Here is a 25,292-nt window from a genome sequence, read left to right as displayed (position 1 = left end):
TGGAGAGGGGAACGAAGCATGCCTTATAAGGGTGTGGATATCTCTTCTAGTGTGAGACCTTTTGTGGAGTGTCCCAAAAAACAAAACCGTGAGCCCGGGGGCAAAGCGAACAATATCATGCTACGGAGAATATCCAAATTCAGATAAACAAAAACAGATTAAGATGATGAGATTTTGCCAATAGTACAGCATGGTTTCTAACATGGGAGTTTAGTTTTGACCGTGAGTCTCTCTCTCTCTCTTTCCTTAGATAGAGCCAGCGAAATCTCGTGCATGAAGACCTAAACTCAAGGAGAAGATCACGACCAAACAAAAACCAACACCATTCCCACCTTCTTATCAACTCACAAAACCTTCCACTTTAGTCAAAATATATATAAATATTTGTAGCCATTATTTTTTTATTGTTATTATTTGCACCTAACATTTATTCAAACTCATTTCATCTTTTTTTCTTTTCTTTTCATTCATCATTGATTAGTTGGTTTATATACAACACAATTATTATTGAAACGGGAAAACACAGGGAAGGTGCTGTGTTTTTGCAGCATCTGGATCCGACATTGCCCTTGTTAGTTGTTGTTGGACCCACACACACATGTGTAACGTGTTCTTCCCTCTTCATCGGTCTCTGAATTCTTCATTTTACGTTGGAGGTATGAAACTATGAATCTATGACATCAATATCACACCATAGACATCAAATGTAGATGTCTCAGATTTTTATTTGTCCTTGTCTTCTTCTTTGTTGGATGTGAATTCTGCATGTTTTTTTAATATATCTTTTTTTCTTTTAACATGATATCTTACCTTTTTGGCCTTTTTCCTTTCCCTTTTGCTTTCTTTCATGACATATGAACAACCTATTAGCTATGCTAAAATTTATATTAGCATAATTTATTTCATAAATTTATACAAATATCAAATTAAGATTTTTCTGCTCAGATGCATTGTACACAAAGATATTTATATACATCGTTTGTCTTTGTTAATATGTCGTTCTCTTTTCTATTCTTTACATAGCTTTTATCCTTTTTTGCTTTTCTGTTGCCTTTTTCTCTTCTTTATATATATTTCTCTTTCTTTAAGGAGACAACAGTAGCTTCCTTGAAATTGAACCCCAAAACAAAACCTCTCTCCATGCCTCTCTGTGTGCTATAAAACCTTCTATGCATGTGGCAATGTTTATTGGTTCATAAGTCTTCCTTTCCAAGTCTTGAACTCCATCCTTTTTTTTCATTTCCTTCCTAGCAATCCCAAAGGTAGTTGTAACCTTCAATCCTCAGCTATTGAAGTTTGTATATAATGTCAAAAACTTAACATTTTTGACACATTCACTTTTGGACTTAATTATGTGGTATGATCTTATTGTTCTCATGTTGTAATTCAGTAAAGTTTATTGCTAAAATGTGTCATTTATCTGTTGACATTATATAAGTTTACTAAGTTTCCTTTGATATATATGCTGTGCAGATTCTGAGGTTCACCATTCTTACAAAGACAATTTTTGAAACTTTGAAACTTGTGATCTTAACAACATACAATGGGTAGTTGCATGTCAGTACCTTCTAATGCAATGAAAGCACCAAGGAAGCTCCATAGACATATAATAAAACGCCGTCAAAAGATCTCAAATTCAGTATCTAATGATACCAAAAAGAGGATTAGCAATGCAGGGGCCCGTGTAACAGATTATTCTGTTAGTGAATTTGTTCATATGGACTTTGAAAATGGTGCAACTACTACTTGCAGACGTTCTCAAGTTTCCAATTCAGCATTCTATCTTACACAGCTTCAATGGCACCATAGTCAATATGATGCTGATGCAAACAGTACATTCTTTTGACTTTCCTATCTTCACATCTTTTTTCCTTTTTTTTTTTTTACTTGAAATTCAGATTGACTTTGTTATTTCATTGCTTTCAGTAATGTGCCAAGAGGAGGCTTATTTTGATTCAGTCAGTATTCTGGAATCTGAATCAGATGATGACTTCAATAGTGTTCATGGAGGTAATGAATATGTATCCATTATTATTAACATGTAAACAACTAATACAAAAATGTCTTCGATATTGAACCAAAGTTAATTATTTTTTTCTTATCCTAGGATATTATATGCATTCACACACTTTCATAACATATTCTAAAAGACTTCTATGTTTAGATCTTCAAGATTATGTTAATGAAGGGTTACTTTGTCTTTATTATTATTATTACTAATTAATTGGGGGTTTATATGCAGATGGAAACATCTCATGTGGCCAAGTGCTTCAGTATGAAAGATCAACATGTTTTGTGGATAACAAGTGTCAGTATGAAGAATATCGCGAAAGTTATGTTAAAGTTGATGGAGGTAACGCAGATATGTTAATGGGAAAAGATGAAAGTGGTTTTGGCCTTGTCAGTTCACAAGGTTGTGGAATTTCTCGCTTAAGCAAAACTCAGGGAAGCTTTAAAGGTATAAAAGAATATAAACATAGTTTGGAAGAGAAGACTCAAAAGAATACACGGAAATCAGGCTTTCAATTTTTTACACCCTCTGCTAGTTTCAATGACAAAACACTGAATCGGCCAAGCAAAAAGCTGTCAACCATATTAAGGCTTTCTTTCAAACGGAGATCTTGTGACGTAGAGGAACCAACTGAACTTAGTAAGTGTTAAAGTACTTCAATTTTCACTGCATGGACATAAAGTTTGCATTGGTTTAGGCTAGAACTTTAAACTAGCAACTATAGTGTAGCATGCTGGGAATTGTTGAAACATAAAAGTATTTTTTTTCAAATTTAGGAGTAATGCAAGTACCAGAGAAAAGCCACCTTTTGTATGTAACCATTCTTTTTTTTTCCTGGTTGTCTAGTTTTATCCACAGCTTAAATCTATTGCAAGCAAGTATGCAACATTAACATATTATGCTGATTAAGCTCTGTAATCTTGTATTTGTATGTAAGGTCAATCAAAAAAATATCTATTTCGTCCCAAAGCAGGACATACAATTCCATGTCAGAATGGAGAAATGCCATCACCTGGATGTTGGTCTGAAATTCCACCCTCAACATTTCAACTCCGTGGTGAAAATTATTTCAAGTATGTTAACCTGCCTTGCTTGGATATATATATATATATGGAAAAAATGAAAATTCACTCACTGGACCGTCCAGTGCACTAAGTTCTCCCGCCAGAACTTAGTGCACTAAATATTATAATGGTGTTCTTCAGGTGTTTCCCTGGGAGAACATAGTTATAATATTTACTATAACTGTGTTCTCGCGGGAGAATTTAGTGTACTGGACTGAATTTTACATTCAGTCACTATACACTCACTAAACCCTATATATATATATATATATATATATATATAGATAGATAGATAGATATTTCCATTATAGATAGATATCATCAATTATATTTACATGAAAATATAATTGTCTAATCATTCTGTTTCCAGAGACAAGCGCAAGTCTCCTGCACCAAATCATAGTCCATACATTCCAATTGGTGTTGATCTATTTGTGTGTCCAAGAAAGATACATCATATTGCCCGATACCTTGAACTTCCAAATTTTAAAGCCAATGGGAACATACCTCAACTTCTTATTGTAAATATCCAGGTAATACTTTTTTTTCATTTATTCAACATTCATAAAACTTTCTTCAGTACTAGTATTGAAATATGTATCATTAATAACTTATGAGCTTGGGTAGTGGTGATTGGTTTCTCATCCATCACATTATCTTATGTGCTTTGTGTCAGTTGCCTACATATCCAGCTGCAATTTTTGCTGGTGATAGTGATGGAGAAGGGATGAGTCTTGTACTGTATTTCAAGGTTTCTGAGACACTTGATGAAAATATTTCTTCCCAGTTTCAGGAAAGCATAAAGGTACATCAATTGCCCATTGCTATTTGCCCATTACAAACCATCATTTTCTTAACTTCATTTTAGTCAACTCGTGGTTATGTTTGTCTATTTGAAGTAAAGAGTATGTTGTATAATTTTCCTTTTCTTATTATTCCTTTTTCATTGTGCTTTACATTTCCAACAAACCTCACCTCAAATCATTTTTATATGGCAATTTGTTTCAATTGGATTTACAATATTGTTTCCACGCTTAGTTTACTCTCAGATTTCATTCAAGATCGCTTGAATCTGGGATTTGTAACTTTTTGTTCTATGATGTCAACATTCAACTCATTTAATTGATCAAATAAGAAATTCCTGGAGGGTAATCCTAAATGCTTATTTAGTTCTTGTAGGTCAGTATTGGATTGCTAGTGTCACTGTGGTGTGATTGCACTGGTTTAATTTAAGGCTTCTATACATTTGTTTTACTTTCAACCAAGTTTGAAGCAACAATACTGCACATACTTTGTGCCAAGCTGTTCTTAATGAATCTGTCTGGGAGTGTTGTTAAAATTATATTAGTTTTTGTCTCTGTACATTTAGGGTGATATGTGTTTAAACTGAGTCTGACACAATATATAATCTTCTAATGCTTTAAAATCAGTATTAAGTATTAACTTGGTTCATGTTTCCTATTTATGCTACAGAAATTCATTGATGATGAGATGGAAAAGGTCAAGGGGTTTGCAAGAGAATCTGATGTTGCTTTCAGAGAAAGACTAAAGATCATGGTAGGACTTGTCAATCCTGAGGATATGCACATGAATTCTGCTGAAAGGAAGCTAGTCAATTCTTATAATGGAAAACCTGTACTTTCACGCCCGCAGCACAACTTTTACATGGTAAAGCTCATATATGCATGTGTCATTTCAAAAATGTTTTTGTCATGTGCCTGTGATAGATTTTCAAATAAATGAATACTATTACTGTCCAAACATGTGTCATTGGGGTATTCCTTATCTCAATATTTTTCTATTATAATCTCACTCCTTATATTTTATCCAAACATGTGTTGTTGCATCTGTCCCTTGATAAACATGGTGTACCTTTTATTTAGGCTGTAATTATTTTATACTTTACTAGTAACATAAAAGTGCTTGCCCACCTTGTTACATCTGACATGGAATTGATTCTTGTATTTTTCTGTTTCTAATAGGGTCCTAACTACTTTGAGATTGATCTGGACATTCATCGATTCAGCTACATATCAAGAAGAGGACTTGATTCATTTAGAGATCGTTTGAAAGATGGCATTCTTGATTTAGGCCTAACCATTCAGGTACCATGATATTTTCGCCTACATTGGCATTCTTGGCTATAATATTTGCCATCCATGGCATTCAAAATAAGATCTATGGTTTTTAACTTGCTATGACTCTAAAGCACTGTCTCAATTCAAAAACACAAACCCTTATTAACCCTTCCTAACCCCTGCTACAACATGCACATAAATACCCATCCTTACTGTTTTACTTTATCTTGTGTCATGTTTTTAAACCATTCTAATGCAGCATGCATGCAGAGATATTCTGATAATTGTAACTTTTAGATATAGTTTTAAATGAAGGTGAATGTTCTATTTTGGGATACAGCAACCCTTTTTTAGCATTATATAGTTAGCCTTCAACTGAGATTGACCACATCTCTGAATTTCTATTAACAGGCACAGAAACAAGAAGAGCTTCCAGAGAAAATACTATGTTGCCTTAGATTGAACAAGATTGATCTTAGTAACAATGGTCAAATCCCCATGCTAATGACCCTTGATGGTGAATGCTAAGGGTTTTCAGTGAACTTCAGGGAATAACATTCAACTATACAAACAATTTAATATATTAGTTACTTTCTTGGCTAAGGAAAATGGGAGTTTAAGGTTTATGTAGGATACAACTCCTGCAGTCACCCATTTATGTTGAAATGTACATTTAATGCAAAAGAAATTGAAAAGAAGACAAACATGTATTGCCGGATGATGTTAAAAGGCAAAAATGTTTATCTTGTTTTTATATTAACTATTGTAAGAGGGCGAACTGGAGCACTAGTAAAGCTATTCTTTTGTGACCGACCGGAAAATAGTCTTTTTCCAATTATTTGCAAGGGTAAAGCTAAGTACAAAGATTGTCCTCACCCCATACTCGTTAGTCGGGTTTAATTGGGGAGTGATTTTATTGTAATTTGTAAACAAGTTGAAGCCATGTTGTATTAATGAAATTGACAAATGGTACCAACAGATGTTTCTTGCCCTGCATTATTGACCTTTTGTTCCTACTTGTCATGAATTATTGAACAGATAAACAACTCAATTCAAATATCTTAAAATATTTATCATTGGAGCATAAGATAATTGTTGTAGAGATAAAATTGTTGCATTGAATAAGTAGTTCCAGAAGAAACGATAAGATCGGGAGTGATTGTATTAGAAAGAAAAAGGAGTGGCATCTACTGAAAAAAAAAATGGTAGAATCGTGGGATCGAAAAAAACTATCCTTGATATAATAGCCCATCTTAATTAATTAGTAAATCAAGTGTAATTAATTAATTAAACATGTTTTAGTGAGTGAAATTAAGTATAAGGCTTAATTAAATGAATCTGGGTCACTTTGGAGTTAAAAAGTGTACTCAGTGAAAATTAAGGGGTATAAATGGGTACTGGCAAAAGTACCCAAAATATAAAAATAAAAATAGTAATATTCCTAGAATAATATTCCAGACTTTTGGGTAAAGTTTGGTAATAATTGGAGTTGAATAGATAGACGAACCAATACCCGTTTAAAGCCACTTAACCTATGTTAAGTGACTTAAGCTACCAAATGACCCCCATTTCTCCCCCAAGTCCCGTCGCCAGAAAACAAAGAGAAGGAGAAGAAGAAGGAGAAAGAAGAGGAAGGAAGGGAGGAAGAGAGAGAGAGATCAAACCTTGATGGTTTTGGATGATTCAAAAGCCTAAATCGCTTAGAATCTCGCCCTCTTTCATAATCCTAGCTTTGTTTTGAGTGGGGAGCATTGTGGAGAGAGATATTACCTCTCAAAAATTCGGCCCTTTGGTGAAAATTGGGGTTTTGAGAGTTTCTACCTCCATTGAAGCTTGAGGAGCCATCAATCCTTGGTTGTGTGACCATTGGTGGTAAGATTCTAACCCTTGAACCTCATGATTCCTTGAAATTTGCATGAGTTAGGGTTTGTGAATAGTAAATTGGGATTTTTATGAAATGTAGTTGAATTAGCTATGTTCTAGGAAGAATGTAGCTTAGAGCATGTTATGGAAAATGCTAGGAATGTCATTTAATCGGTGGAAATGAGCCTAGATAGTCATTGGATAATTGTTCATAATATTGGAAAATTCATGCTTGGATTGGTTAGTATTCTAGCATGTTGAACAATTAGTGAGTTGAATGATTGATTGGATCCTTGTGATGTCTAGGATTGAGACATTTGGACCAACCGTGAGTGATCAACCATTGGAGCAAGCTATGGAGCTTGAATAGCTCATTGGAATTGGTAAGCTCATACTTGTGTTGTGCTTTGAATTGAGTAATTGATGGTTGATTGTGAAATACTCTTGGATGCAATGTGTTGATTGCATTACACCATGTGTAGGTGTATGTTTGTAAAAGTTGATTGCTGAAACTGTTGGTGAAGAACAAAGGTTGACTGAAGCATTGAGGTAAGCCTTCGGACCTTGGGTGTAATTCCCTTGACTGTTCTACCAAGCCCTGAAAGGGTAGAGGTTGTGATTGTGTATATAAATGCAATAAAATAGTGTAATGCTTTGTTATACGTATGTGTATGCATTTGGTGTGGCATAGGATGGTGTTTCCCTATGTGGGTATGTTGCATGACGATGCGTAAATCATACATGGTAGTTAGCTGGCCAGTAGGACTATTTGCATATGAGTTTCCTTAGGACAGCTTGAGAGCTCGAGGGATTTCTCCTGGAGATGTATTGCACTTTGCATAGATATGTATTTACTGCATTATTATTGTTATTGCTATTACACTGATATGGAACTGTGGGGTGGAGAGATGCTCCAAGGACCCCTGGTTTACTGGATATATTCGTATATCTCACCCCGTGTTGTGGGGACCCCCTTTCAGGTAAGGATGCTGCAGGAGCCTCTGGTGGCAAGTGGCCATACCTAGATTATGCATGAAATATGGCACTTCTTTGAGTTTATGCATGCCTTTTGTAGTTGACATGTATAGGATTTTATTTTGAAAGCCCATGATCATTTGTATATCTTGATTCATTGGATGAACTTAGCCTATGCTCATGCCTTTGGTTACACCTTTTGTTGATGGGAGCCAAGGGAATGATCATAGTGTTTTGTAAGCTAAGTTCTATGATTTGTAAAGGATATGTAATGTAAATGATGCCTACTTGGAATTCAATATATGCATGCTTGTTATGTATTGAGTTGTTGAATTGGTTGGGCTGAAAATCAATTAGGTACCCTCTTCGTTTAAACTGGTAAACGATGAGAAAACAAAGGTCATGCTGCCCAAATTCTAGCTAAATCTCATGAGGAGAGGTTGGATGAGTGCTAGGATTTAGTCTTGGGGCATGGACATTTGGGGTTTGTAATGGGGATGCATTTTCCCCTAGGCTTGGACCTGAGAAATGTGGGAATTGGAATTCCCTGGCAGCGCGCTTAAGCGTCCAAGAGCGCGCCCAAGCGCCTTGCTGCCCCTGCGAGTGCCAATGCATTCTGCCTCCTCGCGCTGGAGCGCCCTAGTGGGGGCTTAAGCGCCCAGGATTGCGCGCTGGAGCGCCCTGGTCCGCGCTTAAGCGCCCTTCGCCACTGAAGGAGGAGATGCTTCTGTCTCTGCGCGCTAAAACGTCCCCGTGGGAGCTTGAGCGCCCAGGATAGCGCGCCTGAGCGCCCTGTTGCGCGCTTAAGCGCCCATCCACACTGGAATGCCTGATGCTTACTGCCTCCGTGCGCTTAAGCGCCCAGAAGGAGGCTTTAGCGCCCGATGGCGCGCGCTTGAGCGCCCGGTAGCGCGCTGAAGCGCGCGGGGCCTGTGACCAACACTCTCTTGTGTTGCTTCAAATTGTCCTAACTTGGACTACAGTGCTCCGATTTGAGCACGGTTTGAAGCCACGGGTAGCTAATGAAGAAACCTACAATATAGTAGAAGTATTGAACTAAACAAGAAGTAAATTAATGGTTTAAAAATAGGAGATGAACATGATGTTAAGCTTAATTTATCTGTTTCCGCAAGGTAATATGGTTATGATCACGAAATTGGGTATTATAAGTTCGGTACGTTTTAAAATGAAAAATTTATCCGGATTTTAATTGAACCCATGTGATTGTAACTGCGCTTAATATCATAATGCGATGTTAACAAACCGGTTCTAGAACGGGGTGTTACACTTGAAACCACTAAAAATGACTTGGACTTAAATAACGTTAAATAAAACCAAAATAAGGTTTGATTGGGTTGGGAGAAATTTGTGGCAAAACTTAACTTTAGTAAGAGAGGAGATCTATTCTCTTGGGGAAATAAACTTTTATTAGAATATTTAAATATTTTCATATTTTTATTTTTAAGTATGAAATATAAAAGAAATTCAAATGAATTAATTTTATTAAGAAATTTCCCAGGTGATAACAAGTGTATTACTATATTAGTGATTACCTGTTACGTTTCATTACCTCAAAGCTCTAGATAAAAATGATAACACATTGGTTTGTGGTTACGCTGATAATTAAAATGATCATTTGTATGAAACCAAAATTGAACATGATTTATAAAATATCACGAATTAAATTTTTTCTAAAAAAAAATATGGAACCGAAAAAGCAACTGATGAGTCAAAAAATTTCAAGCAAACAATTTAGTTGATTATTATAAGGTAATGACTTAGCACCTGGGAGTAGGGGTGTTCGCAGTCTGGATTAGATCGGTTTTGGAAGCAAAAATCATCTGATCCAATTTCTTCGGTTTGATCATGTAATCATCCATTCGGTTTGAATTTTTTTTCAAATCCGATCTGATCCAATCCAATTTTTTTCGGTTTGGATTGGATCGGTTTTCGGTTTTTTGAAAATCATAAAATTAGTTTCATGAATATTGTGCAAATAACATCTTTGTTATATATTAGCTTTATAAATTTATTTATTTTTTGAAATACAAAAGCATTAGTCAACGATAATATAGTTATTTTTTTGGGCAATGAGATATGAAGCTCTACACAGATAAAATTTTGTTGATGGGATGTAACTAGATTTTTTCTTGGGTTTAGTTGATGGGTTAATGGGTCTTGGGTTTAAAAAATGTTGGGTTATGATTGGAGAAAGGCCCAAGTAGGTAGAGGAGAATTAATATATTGGATCAGTTTGGATTGGATCGATTTTCATCAACCCATCCGAAAACCGATCCAATCCAATTAAAATTTACGATTTTTTTTCGGTTTTCGGTTTATTCGGTTATCGATTTTTCGGTTCGGTCACCGCGGCTTGAATCGGTTTGGATTGGTTGATGAACACCCCTACCTGCTACCTGGGAGATATATAATGTCACGACTTTTAAACATTAGGTAAAATCATTTCTGCAGCCGCTTTACGTACAGCGACGACATTTGTATGGTTATGATTCCTCACATTTAATGCTTTCATCCTTTGTATGGTTATGATTCCTCATGCTTTCATCTTTTATATGGTTATAATTCCCGCATTTAATATTTTCAAGTATATATATGACAAGTATTTGATTGTTGCACGTACAGCAGCGACAGAAATATAAATCCCTAAACATTAATTGTCTAATTTAGTACTTCACTGAACTGGCTTTAGTATGTCCAAGACACTGATTGATCATTGAAGCTTATAAGGTAATTATAAACTTGTTATATTACAATTTGTGCTAAAAAATAGAACGCTTGTTTTATCCTAAGTTCAAAACAGCAAATACATAGAGAACGTTTTTGTGTTGCCTAAATTAGCATTTTGAGGCTTTGCAAGAACACTTTAAGATATACCGTAGTCTCTCTCTTAAAATATATGCGTACTTTTAAGGGTTGGGAGAAAAAGACGAAAATAATAATAAAAAATTAATTAATTACTTAAGGACATGTACAAAGCTATGAAGGACAAAATTCTTTAAGAAAAGTTAACCATTTTTAAATCATATCATCTTCCATATGTGGGCATTATACTGTGTTACTGTAATCCTATGTATGAAAAAACTGTATGAACACTTAACTCTATTGTGATCAAAAGGAGGGTAATGTCGCCAAAGATGTCAGGAGAGCTTAAGTCAGAAGCTAAAATGGTTCAGTTCAGATGCCAATAAAAGTGTCCATCAATGGCCAGAATGTTTAGTCAAAAACCCTTGTAGAGGTATGGATTACTCCGTTCCTATCATCCTTGAGTCACTTGTCTGTAGAACAAATATAGATTTGTTGGTACTCATCATGATCTATCTTGTAATTTTGTTTCAAACAAGAACAACTTTTGATTTACTCTTAAATACGAGTTATAAACAAAAATAAATAAATGTTTGGACATTGGAGTGCAACATTAAGAGGGCGAGCATAAAAACAATGGTAAAAATATTCCGTGACTAAAAAGTTACGGATTCGTCAAATCCAAAAAATCATCTCTTCGCAAATATATATAAAGATAAAGCTATATAGGATTATCCTCATCCCTACCCTCACTGGTCGAGATTTAATGGGGAATAGTTTTTTTTTTTTTATACACATAATTTGGATCCAACAAATATATATAGTAAAACAAAGGTGGTTATCCTACTTATGTGCAAGTATGTAAGGAGTGTGTGAGATTGTGTAATTGTAATTATTGAAGCACATTAGTGTGCATGATCATTAGATTAGATGCAAATCTATGGTTTATCAAAAAATTTAAAAAAAAATGTGACCGTGCAGAAAAGTGTTGATTGGACCCGTCAGACTCATAGGTGGATGTTATAGTATAGAATGGAGATGTAGTAAGTTTGTTTCACTAAATTTTGTAGGTGTAAACATCACCATAGATAAAAAATAGTTTCTTTACCTCTTCCAAACCTTGATTTATGAACATATCGCCGCATACTTTCATTCCAATGCGACAATTCATCATTTTTATCCACAGACTCACCATGTATTCTGTAGCCCTGCAAAAAATTTGGTAAAGAAAATAATATGTAACCTAACACAAAGACAATACATAGATATTTTGACCAATATCAAGATTTCAAATTTGATCCATACCCAGTGTAAACATCAATGAACTAATTAAGAATTTCCAATAGAATTAAGAGAATTTATTAATTTTTTGGGAAGGTTATATTTACAAACTTTTTATTTACAAACTCTTACAAACTACAATATGTCTGACCGGTCATACATAGGGTGTGCAAGGGTCTAATCGAACCGAATTTTTTGAAAAATCGAACTGAATTGGTTGAAATAGTTCGGTTCGAAAATGGTTCGGTTCGGTTCGATTTAAAACCGGTTCGGTTCAGAAGTGGTTCGATTTGGTTGTAAACGGTTCGGTTCGGTTCAGAACCGGTTCGGGTCAACCCTATTCTGAAAAAAAAAAAATTTAAAAAAATAAAGTAATAAAAATAAGTTTGGTTCAGTTCGAAAATGGTTCGGTTCGGTTCATGAACTGATTTTTAAAAATCGGTTATTTTAAGTGCAGTTCGGTTTGGTTTATGGTTTGGTTCAATTTTTTGGTTATTTTGCACACCCCTAGTCATACACTCTTGATTAAAGTCTGACCAGTCATACTTAGTATAGTTTGTAAGAAAAAAAGTTTGTAAATATAACCTCCCCTAATTTTTTTAACTAATAAACCCTCATTTTGGTCATCAAAAGATTCTCAGAGAAATAATTTAGTTTTTAAAAAATTATCACATCAATATGATGGTTATCATTTGAGAATTATTTTGATTATATTGGATCAAATTAAATCCATTAGAAAAGAATTATTTCCAGCTATTAGTAAAAAATACAGTGGAAATTGTTGCATTCACATGTAACCAAACACATGTGAAGTGTTAGTCGCCAAGTCTGAAACTGATGTCAGTTTAAGTTATAACAATTAACAATGATAATTTTATGTTTTTTTTTAATCTAAAGCATGTGTATTTCAAACTTTACCTGAGCATTTATCAGAGCATCCGTTTTTTCTGTGGGATCAAATTCCAGGTAATGATTTGAATGGTATGCATTGTAATTGTGTTTTCTTTCTGAAACTTCTATCCCTTGTTTTGTTAAATCATAGGTGCCTTTTGCAAAGGATGGATCCAGTGCACTGATTTTGCTTCTTGATCCATCTGATAATGCAGAAGAAGAATCTTGTTTTCTCATTTTTGCCCAAGTAAAACCACTAGATCCTGAGACAGGTGCTGGTCCTGAGTATACACTATAGCCATTACAACCATTCATCATTTGAGCAGTCTCTGATTTTGCATGATGTGAAGGCTGTAGCTGCTCTTTGTGTCTAGCTCCTACTTTAACCTTTGCAATATGTGCTTTACCATCATCTCTAACAGTATTTTGAGAAATATTCTGCATTTCCTTCACAAAGAAGAAAGACATGTAAATAAAAGTAGTTATTTTCTTCAGGGCAGTGTAGCATTGTGCATTGAAGGAAACTGTACCTCTTTCAAAGCTGGTTTACTGAAACTGTTAGGGTCCTGCAAAACTTTATGGACTTGTTTTTGCCTTCTTGATGTTACAGCCTCTCGCTCTTTACCTCCATTCTTTTTCCTGAGTGTAAATTCTAGATTTCAGTCACAGAATTTGGAAATAAAGCACCCAGTTTCATTAGAAACCACACACTATCCATTTTAAGTAATTTGATCGGTTCAGATACCCAAATTTGGAGCTGGTTAATGATTTAAATGAACATTCAAAAACATAAGGAGATTACGAATATAAAGATTAAAAGACAGAATGAATAAATTATCCTTCAGGTTTAAGTACCAACTTTTTTCACTTTAAACGTTCTGTCAAGTTCTCCAGCATATAGCTGTAAATATAAGTGAATGTGGCCAAATAATTAGGCTTTGGCCCTGGAAGATGATGCAATGTAACCTTTAAGTTTCGTTCTATATGCACAACATATAATAATAAGAAATAGATTCATATATAAAACTCATACCAGGAGGAAAATTCAAGAATAAAACTAGCTATGCCATGACAATTTTCTATTTCAAGTAGAAAAAGACCACAATTAATGATATACCTGCGCACATCATCCCGATTTCTAGCATCCATTTCTTTGCTTGGTGGATACTTTGGCAGGATTGATGGATTACAAGCATAAGGCTTGGTGTTGAAATACTATAAAAAGATACAACATGAAACATAAAATCAGAAATCAAACTTAATCATACAATAACATTTTCATAATAACAATTATGCACAAAAGGAACACCATCCACAAAGTTAAGTCACGAAAACCTATATTCTTTATCATAAAATAAAATTATAGAGGTAGCCCTCAAAAATATAAGTCCTTCTGAAAAAGGAAGAATAGTAGAATGCACAAGGAACTTACCTCAGACATTAGTGCAGAGGAGGCAGTACCGCGCTTGTTGGAGTCAATGGACAGTAAAGTCTCAAGTAGGTTTACAGCAGTTAAGGGAAAACCTTTACACCTCTCTCGAAGAGAGCTTTCATAGTAAATCTGAGGCTTAAACATTGTTGCAAGAGGAAGCTTACACTTTCTCCAGAACTCCTCAGGTGGAGACCCGCAAAGCTTAAAAATCTTGTGTAATTGTTCAACCTATAGATTAAAGAAGAATAAACAACAAAATAAGCGACCAAAGGTTTAGTGTTAGTCTGATGAATGAAATGATGCATTGTTTGTCTTGCCTATTCATTAGTTATCTTAACCTCACTTCATTTTTGTTCTAGATAATAATTAATGTAGCACTTTCGAGAAGTGTAAAGAATCAATTCAACTCAAAAATTTAAGATAGCTGTTGGGTGAGACTACGTTAATGGTTTTATATATCTCAACACATCTCCTCACACGAGAGCCCACTGGGCCCCCTCACACGAGAGCCCGCTGGGCTTGAAGAGTGGACAATGCACAGGGCCCACCTACCTGTGCAAAGAAAGAAATTTCACTTGAAAGAAAGTGGAGGGCGGCGAGGATCGAACCCAGGACACAACAAGAAGGAATGTTTCCATAAGTAAAATACAGCTTTTTGATTAACACACAACAATGTAGTCTTGTGTATATTTATGTAGGACTCTGCGGTTGAAATTAATAGGAATCACAGTTGAATGGCATATGAATGCTTTTGTTAATTGTCGTTTAATCACGAGTTTATCAATGATTAAATACATTCATTAGGAGGATTACCTCAGTTCTTCCCTTAAGGATAGGCTTCCCAAGAAAAAGTTCAGCAAATACACAGCCCATACTCCACAGATCCACTGAAACTCCATAATTTGTTGATCCCATCAAGAGCTCAGGAGGGCGATACCATAGAGTCACCACACGACTTGTTAAAGGTTGCTTGCTATTTGGGCAAATGTTATTTGCTAATCCAAAATCTGCTATCTTGAGAATACCTTCATTGTTCACTAATATATTGGATACTTTAATGTCTCGATGCATAATACCTCGAAGGTGACAATGCTCAAGTCCACTTAATAGCTGTCGCATGTAACACTTAATCTGTTGGGGGAAAATATGAAACAATAATGTAACATTTAATGTATAAAAGTAGGGGAAAATATGTGTTTTTTTAAATGACACAACTTTGTCATTTTAATAGCTTTACATTATGTTTTACCGATAAGATATAATTATAATACGAATTTTTATTTTATTTTTTTCTCACCTAAGTCACATCATCAGCTAATGTGGAAAGTAAAATAAAATAAAATAAAAAAAATTTAGTATTATAAGTATGACTTTCCGATAAAACATAATGTAAAATTACTAAAAGAACACAAATTATATCATTTAAAAGAACAAATTTCAAACCCATAAAAATAACCTACTTAGATATGAACATCTTAAACTGTCACAAATGAAATGTTGACAAACCTGTGACTCAGTGAACTTGATGTCTGGAGAAGATACTAGGCCAGCAAGATCATGTTCCATGTATTCAAATACAAGATATATGGTATTTGATAGTTGTGAAGTAATTATACCCTCCAATTTCATGATGTTTGGGTGGTCAAGTGTGCGGAGAATTATTATTTCTCTCGCCATGAACCTAATGCTCTCGGCTTGAAGATTGTCAAAGCGCACCTTCTTCAAGGCAACCATCCTCCCAGTTTCAACTTCACGTGCTTGGAACACACTGCTATATGTACCTTGTCCAATCTTCAGAAATAAAATTATTAAGGGAAAAAAAGAGTCATAAAATTGATATATATTAACCATGATGACATTAAGAGTATAAGACAAAGACATTCTAGCATAAGTAAGTAAATTAGAGACCATGCAATTTATCATTGTAAAGCGAAAAAATGAAAATCCCAAGCTTAGGATTTGAACGCAGTAAGCTTAATTAACTTGCTTAATCTCAGTTCTTTACAAGCTCGTAGCTAGCTTCTGAGCTGTTTAAAAAAACTAACATTAAATATGTTCATATTTGCAGTAGTTAAATACAACTCTACCTATGTTATAATTTTACCAACCTTTTTACATAGGCGGTCCCAAGCTTGGATTAAAAAATGGGTTGTGTTTGGTAGGTAGTTAGTTATCAATCAATATAACACATCATTGATTATTAACCCCTTTTTTTAAAATAAAAAAAAATATTTATTTAATTTATTTTGCAAAAAATATTTCAAAATAATGCAATCACCAGACGTGCAGGACTTAAAAGAGTTGTGCATGATCAACATACAGAATTTTTCCGCTGACACTAAGTCTCACATAATAGACGAACGGAACTTGTCTCGTACAGTCAATGTGCAAGATTGATCGGATTAGTCTTGAATATTTTATGAAAAATAAATTAAATAAATATTTTTTTAGCAAATACATTGATTTGGTAAAAAAAAAACCAGAATTAAAGACAATTATATTAGTTTGGTCAAAAAGCCAGGGTTAAAGACATGATAAAAAAATTTAATAGTTAAATGCAAAAATTTCAATTAATAATACCATTCGCAATTAAATTACAAATAAATTGACTGTCCCCATTCCTATAATTCATAGATGAAGCCAAGCTCTTTTTTTTGTTATCTATATATTTTCCCCAAATTAACTAATTAAAAGGCTCAAAAAAGGGGAAAAAAAAAAAAAGGCCCCAACTCGTGATCTGGTTTATCACACTGCATAGCTTGTTTAGAGACAAAACAAAATTTTAATCCATGCAATAATAACTAACAAGGTGAAAAAAAAAAAAGTGGGGGTGTTGACATACCTTATCTAATTTCTCAAAAGAATCAGTTTTGAGAGGAACCCATCCATCAATGGCTTCACCTGCAACAGAAGTGAGCCATGGTGGCCAACCAGCTGCTTTCTGTTCTGCTTCCACAAACCTATGACTTCCAAGTTTCATGCTCAATGACCCATTTATTCCCCCTCTCAAGCTTCCCTTCTTCCATTCCTCTGGTTTCTGATTTTTCTCTCCTTGTCGTTGTTGTTGTTGGGTCTCCAAAACCACCACCCCAGAATGGCCTTTCGATGAGGAAGACACAGCCAAGCTTGACTCCACAACAATGTTGCGTTTAGAACCACCATTGCTCCGTTTTCGTGAACTCGAATGCACAACATGCGGTTCCACCGGCGAAGAAGAAGAAGCTCCGGCAACCCCTTTCTTGGAATTGACACAACCCATTCTCCGCCGGAAAAAACACGCTTGACCCGACCCGGAAGCGGTTTGCGAAGCCGCTTCCGAGAAAACCGACACCACCGTCAGAGAGAACGAGCAAAACTCACCAGAAACAGAGGCATTGGTGAAGGGAAACGGTGGGTTGGTTTTGTTTTCGTGTTCGTTCGTTCGTTCGTTTGTTTCTCTCTCTTCCCCAAATGCCAAAATGCAATAAAATCCAACCTTTTTTTTCTCTCTCTGTCTGTCTGTCTGTCTATCCGAGGTACAAAGTTGGGAATGCGAGATCTGCGGGGGATGATTTTCGAGGATGTCGGGAACGGTCCTGAGAAATTCGTGGGTCCCATATCCTCATCATCTCTTTTGGTGTTACCAGAGAAGAGAGATAGAAAAAATGAAAAAAAAAAAAAAAAAAAAAAAGGTGTAATGTAACCGTTTAGAGGCTAAGTTATTATTTTCTGTTGGTTGCTTTGATTAGACAAAGATGAAGAGAGAGTGTACGTCTGTGGGTGTAAAGAGCTGCATTAAGATTTGACAGTTCATTCAGTTTTGAGTTTCAGTTGCTGCCAATTGTGACATGACAACTTTAAATGGTGCGCGATTGGATTGATAATTACACATTCAGTGATTACATCCAACTTGAAACAACATGGGTCATGATTGTATTTTATTTTTGGGAAATATAATCATTTCATTCCTGCAACAAGGATCCGGCAACGTATTTTGAGGATACGGTGTCTATCCTGATTTTGGTTAGATTTTTTTTTTTAAACGTGAGACCTACATTTGATTTGTGTGTGCAGGAAAATAGTCTTGTCATGTGACATGACAAAAAACGAACTCTTTATTTTTATTATATTTTAAAAGGAAGGTTATATTAACAATTTTTTTACAAATTTATAAATTATATTAAGTCTTATTTATAAGACTTCACTCAAAAGTGTCTTACATATAAAACATAGTATAGTTTGTAAAAATTTGTAAATAAAAAATTTATAAATATAATATTTCTCATATTTTAAATGATATATCTAATGCTCATATTTTAAATGATATATCTAATGTTGTGCATGTACATTTGAAAAATATTTTCGATATTATGAATATATATTAAATATGAAAAAAAAAATACTTACATTTATGATTATTTTCTTTTATATTTTTATTTTTCTATTTTTATAAGGGAATACCTACTCCCTCCCATTGTATAAAAAATTTACTTATAATATTTGATGATATAAAATTAGATAAATTCTTGTTTTTCGAATTTCTTAGATCAGAGAGAGAGAGAGATTAGCCGTAGAGTTTTTCCATTCCATAAACTAATTTTTAAGATGAGTCCTTCTTAAGATGTGGCTCATAACAATTGATATTTCTCATGACATGAGCTCTTCTTCATGTCATGCTTAAGCTGATTATTATGTGCACATTACGATTTAATTTAAATTCATAAATAGCATAAAAAGTTTATATAATCAATACCTACTGTTATTTTTAAAAAAAAGCAGATTAAAGTGTAATTTTTTATAAGAGAAAATCCAATTTTTTTAAATGAAGTTAAAGATAATATATGTTGAATATCTTTAAGAGAGTGGAGTGTCATTAAAGAAGAAGAAGAAAAAAACTCTTCTTTCCCCTCCCCTCTATGTGAGAGTGATATTCTTAACTTTTTAAAACTTATTCTATTGTATCACCACTCTAGCATTACTCTCTCGCTAAAATACTTATAGATCTATTCTCATAAATTTTAGAAATGGAACATAATATCCAAAAGTACGTTTTGGGCTTCAGTCCGTGTTATTGCAATGCCTTGCCACGGTTAAAGTGGTCACTAGAAAGAGAAAAAACAGTTATATTAAATAAGTCTACACTTTAATGTTTTGACCATCTTTAGAAAATAAAGGTAGCAGCATATGGTCACTTTTCACTTTCCAGACAGATTACTGAGAAGATAATATAGGCTCTTAGTGGTACATACAAATAAATAAAGAAAAAGTTTAAGATATTTATGGACTTATGTTTATACTCCTTGAATGCAAATACACATTCTATAGTTCACAGAAGCCGAATCCTATTGCACTTCGTTTCGTAAGTGAACTGTAGCTGTGAAAAGAGTGACTTAGTAATGGAATCTCTGGTAATGCACTATGTGAACAAGAATACATCAAGGGGACATCATTCAAGAGTACCTTATAAGAATTCATATTCTGACAATTGTAATTCACAAGGTTACAACAATACAAGAAAAATAACCAGGCCTAAGCCTTATCCTATTAGATGGGGACGGCCGTATGGATCAATCCATACAAGACTAAAATTAGCAAAATAATTATTTCAACTTCCATAACATACAAAGGAGTTCAATCGAGCAATGCCAGTTTTTCAATTTTATTTGTAATAATGTCCATACATTAGTTGAAATGATCTTCATACCTGTGAACATCTTATACAAACAATTCCATAATTTAGATGTACAAAAAGTGGTATTACATACAGAGAAACTATAAAACAATAAACATGCACTAACCATTGCCAAATCTGACTACACCTTCAGATTAACCATTTCATCTTCTAGACAACATTAGGTGAGTTCTCTTCATTGACCAGTAACTTGAAAATGGAATAACGGATCTTGGCACCAGACTTTATACTATGATTTGCTCTTCTTTTAAGCGTAAATGTACGGGTCTTTGGTCATTACTTCCAAATTCCATATCTTTAAGCAAGGGATGCTTCTCCGGTACCACATTATGTGGTTTTAATGGCATTGAATTGCTATTAGCTGTGTTGTGGCTGCTGTTTCTTGCAGCAGGCACATCATGATTATGTTTTCCCTCATATGTTGTTATGACAGCTTTGGGGTCCGTTGAAGCTCTCTCAACATGCTTACGCACATTGCATCCTGCACTAGTGCATTTGTAATAACTCCTGCTCACAGAAATTCAACATCAGATAAGTTAAAAGGATATGAAAACAAAATACAAAGAAAGCTATAAACTAAACTGGTTATGGAATTGTTGCCAGATAGAAAGAGTGGGCTGTGTCTTCATACACAATGACAAAGTGAAGTCTGAATATCTCAGGAAACAATTATAGCAAAAAGCATCACAAAATGAGAACACTAGCTTCAAGATTGAAACAAAAAGTCACATTTCCTATTTGCATTTTATCCTCTTTTGGGTAGGGTGGCAGGTGCTTGGAGGGGGCGGGGGCTAATATTTGACAATAAGGTCCCACCAAAAGCCAAACCACATTAGCGAGGATGTTACAGGAGTGAAGAACAAAACTTGAATCCTGTACTTAAGATTATCTCGTGATGAAAACGAATAGAAACATATAATGTCATCCAGAAAGCATAAAAACACGTTTCAGACACTGACTGGAACTAATAATCTGAAACGCTGACTATTGCAAGCAGAAACAGCACCAAAAGTTTAGAACATCATTGTAAGAATATTACTAGAGAAGAACACAAAAGAAAAGGTACAAAAACGTTTCAGACTCAAAGGGAATTTTTTATTTTTTTGGTGGACAAAAGAAATTAGATTTTATTAAATTATGGGATGTCATGACAAGTTTCTCGATTTTTAATTTTAAAAATTGAATGGAAACTGAATTAACTAACAACTACAATATGTGCAAAATAGTCTTAAAAAGTTTCTTGTAGAAAGCATGTGAGTGGTAGGCCATAGTTACCGGATTCCCATCTAGCGTACCGAATAATAGATTCACCTTAAAGAAAGTTTTGTGATGATAATACAAAAAGTGACAAACCACATATCCATGAGAACTCCATACCCGTACCCAGTGACTATGGGTGGGCCATATCAAGTTTATTTCAGTTGTAATTTGTAAAGCATGACATTTGGTTTTGTAGTCCCAAAATGGGGGAATCCTATTTCTTATAGCTAGTGACAAATAGAATCCTATAATAGAGCCCAGAAGAAAGCTGAGGATGGGTGAAAGTAAATTTCACGCTGAATATTTTTGGTCCACAACATGAAGAAATAATACTTGGTTTGGGAGTAAGGACTGAAAAATAATACTCCATTTCAAAATATTAGACGTTTTAGAGAAGAAATTTTGTTTTATTTTATCCTTGTCACTTGGTTTCTCCGCTGAGTGGAATGACAGAGAACCAATAGAGTGAGAAGGTTATATAGTTAAATGTATTTATATTTCCCTGAAATTGAGAGTATATGATGACTTTCTTAATAATTGAGAAAAAAACCTTAAAGGCAGGTAGATAGAACTGGATCAGAAATAAGCAATGAATCTTTATTACTGAAAAACACTAATCAATATCAATGAGATACAGACCAGAGATCAAGAATGATACAAAAGTAGGATTCTCTCTCTATCTCTCCAGGTATTTGAGAGACCTGGTTCTCTCCCTCCAAATTTCTCTAAACCAAAAAAACCATTCCAATCTTACCTCTACTCCTGAAATTCTATTAAGTTAATCAAGTATGTTTGATTCAACCCCCCCCCCCCCCCCTTCCCTTAAATTTTTTGATTAACTCTGCAATTATTTATATGATTTCAAAGCTGTAATTTGTTGAAGGTTCAACAAATTTTGAATTGTTGAAAACTACGAACCCAAGATGCTTTTTTAAAAAAGAATATAGTAACACAGAAAAATAATCACCTTGGATGAGGATTTCCCTTCACCACTTTCTGACCATACTTTCGCCACCTATAGCCATCATCCAAAAGATCAACTTCGCTTCTTGTTTGCACAATGATTTTGGGCTCTGTGACAGTCTTCTGAGACAGAGGTACTTCAGAAACCACAGGATCAGTGTTCCTGAAAAGCAGAAATTTAGCCTACATCATGAAGAATTATAAAAGTGCGTAGTTGTAAAGGATTCACATGGCAAAACTTGCCTTCTCTTAGGTTTTGGCTCATTGTCATCTCCCTCTTCCCTGTTATCTACATCACCCACTTCCTCACTCTCACTTGATCCAGGTAGTTGCCTTGGAGCCTCTTGATTGGAAGTCTGGTCAGTCTCAGGCACTGAACAATCAGGCACGTTTTCAGTAAAGTTGTTTACATTTCCAACCCAAGTTGACTCAGACTTAGGTTGAATGCTTGCATTTCCATTTGAATCACTATTATCTTTGATACGCCTATTTGCTTGAGGCTTTTCATGGTTATGCTGGCCTTTATAGATAATTTCAGTTATGTGACCATCAGGGGCACGCTCAACTTTTTTCTTCACAAGGCAATTCAGATGTGTACACTTGTAGTAGCTCCGTGGATACTCACTCCCCTTAACCTGTTTCTGTCCATACTTACGCCAGTTGTAACCATCATCGGCAGGTTTGTCAATGGCCAGGGAAGATGGTTGATATTTCTTATCAGGATGTGAAAGCTCTGACATTTCCATTTGAGCATTTCTAGGTTCTGATACAGATGCCACCACTGGCTGCTCTGAAGCTTCATTTAGAGTAAAAGATGGCTGCTCTACCAATGGTTCAGTGGGAGCTGTTACAGTAGATGGCTGGTAATCAGCTTGCATGTGCATATGAGATTGTGCTAGGACAGCTTGAGCTGTAACTTGTGCTAAAGCCTGTTGGTGGGACATCCCAAAAGGGCTCTGTATACATTGAATTGAAGAGATAATAAAAACCTCACACGAGTATATCCACCATCCTCAAGGCAAAAAGATCACATTGATACATAAGAATGAGAAAAATGCCCAGCAGCATGACCAACACATGATGCAATATGATGCATGATCCTGCGCAATTACCCAGCGACTATTTTACCCAGGAAAAAAAAAAAACTTTATTTTTTGCAGGGGCATAACAGATCTGCAGACTACAGTAACATTTATTACAATTTAGCATGCAGTCGTGAACAAGTATAACGCTAAGGCACAAAGAATCATTCTTAGAAACAGTGGCTGAGCTATAATTTTTTTTGAAGGGGGGCGAAATTATAATGAGTAATTTATTTTTTTTATGAAGTTACAACTATTTTCATGACAAAAAAATAGAAATGATACTTATAACTAAATTTTTCTGTACATTTTGAAGGGGGACGAGAATTAGATATATGACTTAAAAATTAAAAATAATGCTTACTTCTAAAGATTGATATAAATTTGAGAAGGGGCGAACACCCCCCACTAGCCCCTCCCTCGCTCCACCACTATTTAGAAGACAAGGAAATCCAGTCATTGAGCTGCTTAGTCAGTATAAATTTGGAAAATATTACAATTTCTTTTCATTATGGAATGACCTGAAGAGATTATATTTCAATTTACAAATTTCAGCCACAAATTTTGTCTTCATTTTTGTTGTTGCTAAAAACACCCCGTCAAAATTATCACTGAAGAGAAATCAAGGTACTGCAACCAAAAGTCATTTTACTATCGTATACAATATCTATTAAAAGTTTGTAAAAGTGTGTGTGATCTAAATGCTATCACTCCATCAATCCCTTCACAAAACCAAGGACTTTGATTACTTGGTTCACTCCAAATATCCTATTTGCATCCCATGCATTGAATAGGCTATAGACCAACTGCTTCATTGCAAAAAACATATTGGCAACTTCAAAATTGAGAAATTCTTATAGTGTCTGAGAGAGTAGTACAACAGCAGTCAACTAAAAACATAACACATGAAACAACATAATTGATTTAAATTTAAAACGTAATATGATAAAATTTAGATCAAATCTGAATAGTTGAGAACATCCATGTGAGAGTTCATAAGTAATTTCACATAAAACACTTATAAACCCAAAATTACTAAACTTCAGTTCCACATTTCCAACAAGATCAAATCTCGCACTTCCAAAATTAAAAAAAAATAAACAAACTTTTCAAATTTCTCTCTAAAATCAACAAAAGGGAACCTCATAAAATCAAATCCCTTTTCAAATTTAACCACAAAAATAAATAAAAAAACACAATTACCTGTGGGGAAAAGAAGCCTGGTGAGTTGAGAAACCCGGAAGGGCTCAACCCTGGAGGGATTGTGAAGATTGGGGAACGAGCAATCATCAAATTCATGGGTCTACTCTGCTTGAACCCCACGTTCTTGTGATCGTCTTCTTTGCCGTAATTGTCGGCGGTGGTGGGCCTAGCTGCGGCGGCGCCGAACGCCAGTGGGGAGGCCATGGCTCCGGCAAGGAGCTGCGAGAAGGAGCGGCAGTCGCCGGAGTCGGAGGAGAAGAAGCTGGAGACGAGGGTCATGGGGCCGGGACTTGCGCCGCCGCCGCCGGCGAAGAAAGCCTCGGCGGAGGGACGCGGCGGGAGAGTTATGGTTGGGCGCTGTGGCGGCGCCGTGACTGAATCGGGGTTGGTATTGGACATTTGGCGGCGGATGGTGGTGGCGGCGGCGGTGGCGGTGTTGTTCTCTTCGGTTGTTGAAAAAGCTTTGATTTTGGTAATAATGGAAATGATGGGTTTGGTTTTGTGTGAGTTTGTGTGTTATCTTGAAACTCAGCGCAAAGTCCACTTTGTAGAAAGAAACACATTATTAATTATTATTATTATTAATATTAAAAACATTTGTTTAAATAAAACTTTTTTTTTTTTGGTAATCTGTTTAAATAAGACTTTATTGCTTATTGTTTATCCCTTCACTTTTTATTTTACCGAATTATTCC

At 35.0% G+C, this 25,292-nt stretch overlaps 3 protein-coding genes and 1 long non-coding RNA gene across 5 annotated transcripts; 2 read left to right on the top strand and 2 right to left on the bottom strand.

Moving 5' to 3' along the window:
• Positions 1-1,543: 1,543 nt before the first annotated feature.
• LOC133309257 (uncharacterized) lies at positions 1,544-5,681 on the top strand. Its single transcript, XM_061510012.1, has 9 exons — positions 1,544-1,832; positions 1,927-2,010; positions 2,243-2,650; positions 2,949-3,084; positions 3,446-3,608; positions 3,752-3,880; positions 4,549-4,743; positions 5,058-5,180; positions 5,565-5,681. The coding sequence occupies exons 1-9, from the start codon at positions 1,544-1,546 to the stop codon at positions 5,679-5,681; spliced, it is 1,644 nt and encodes a 547-aa protein (XP_061365996.1).
• A 1,065-nt stretch (positions 5,682-6,746) lies between these two features.
• LOC133309271 (uncharacterized) lies at positions 6,747-8,341 on the top strand. The gene is made up of 4 exons (XR_009751292.1): positions 6,747-7,025; positions 7,323-7,399; positions 7,499-7,565; positions 7,997-8,341. It is a non-coding gene; the product is annotated as an uncharacterized LOC133309271 (long non-coding RNA).
• A 3,530-nt stretch (positions 8,342-11,871) lies between these two features.
• Positions 11,872-17,677, bottom strand: LOC133309256 (cyclin-dependent kinase C-2 C-like). Its single transcript, XM_061510011.1, has 9 exons — positions 17,261-17,677; positions 15,925-16,209; positions 15,232-15,549; positions 14,419-14,646; positions 14,104-14,201; positions 13,517-13,625; positions 13,014-13,433; positions 12,120-12,139; positions 11,872-12,022 (listed from the first exon to the last, which is right to left on the bottom strand). Exons 1-9 carry the CDS (start codon positions 17,675-17,677, stop codon positions 11,872-11,874), a joined length of 2,046 nt encoding a protein of 681 aa, XP_061365995.1.
• Positions 17,678-19,958: 2,281 nt separating this feature from the next.
• LOC133309184 (probable WRKY transcription factor 4) lies at positions 19,959-25,087 on the bottom strand. 2 transcript variants are annotated; one of them, XM_061509919.1, is made up of 4 exons: positions 24,592-25,087; positions 22,556-23,268; positions 22,317-22,475; positions 19,959-20,596 (listed from the first exon to the last, which is right to left on the bottom strand). In XM_061509919.1, exons 1-4 carry the CDS (start codon positions 24,994-24,996, stop codon positions 20,314-20,316), a joined length of 1,560 nt encoding a protein of 519 aa, XP_061365903.1. In that variant the 5' UTR covers positions 24,997-25,087; the 3' UTR covers positions 19,959-20,313. The 2 variants fall into 2 exon arrangements, with proteins under 2 accessions (XP_061365903.1, XP_061365902.1); XM_061509918.1 differs by having other exon boundaries at positions 19,960-20,596; positions 24,598-25,087.
• Positions 25,088-25,292: the final 205 nt, after the last annotated feature.

The sequence above is a fragment of the Gastrolobium bilobum genome, unplaced genomic scaffold (assembly GCF_033153095.1).
Source record: "Gastrolobium bilobum isolate Gb01-03AN ecotype WA unplaced genomic scaffold, APGP_CSIRO_Gbil_v1 utg7600, whole genome shotgun sequence".
In the NCBI taxonomy this organism is placed as follows: Eukaryota; Viridiplantae; Streptophyta; class Magnoliopsida; order Fabales; family Fabaceae; genus Gastrolobium; species Gastrolobium bilobum.
The sequence above is the reverse complement of the archived record's forward strand: the minus strand, read 5'-3'. Positions and strand labels throughout refer to the sequence as shown.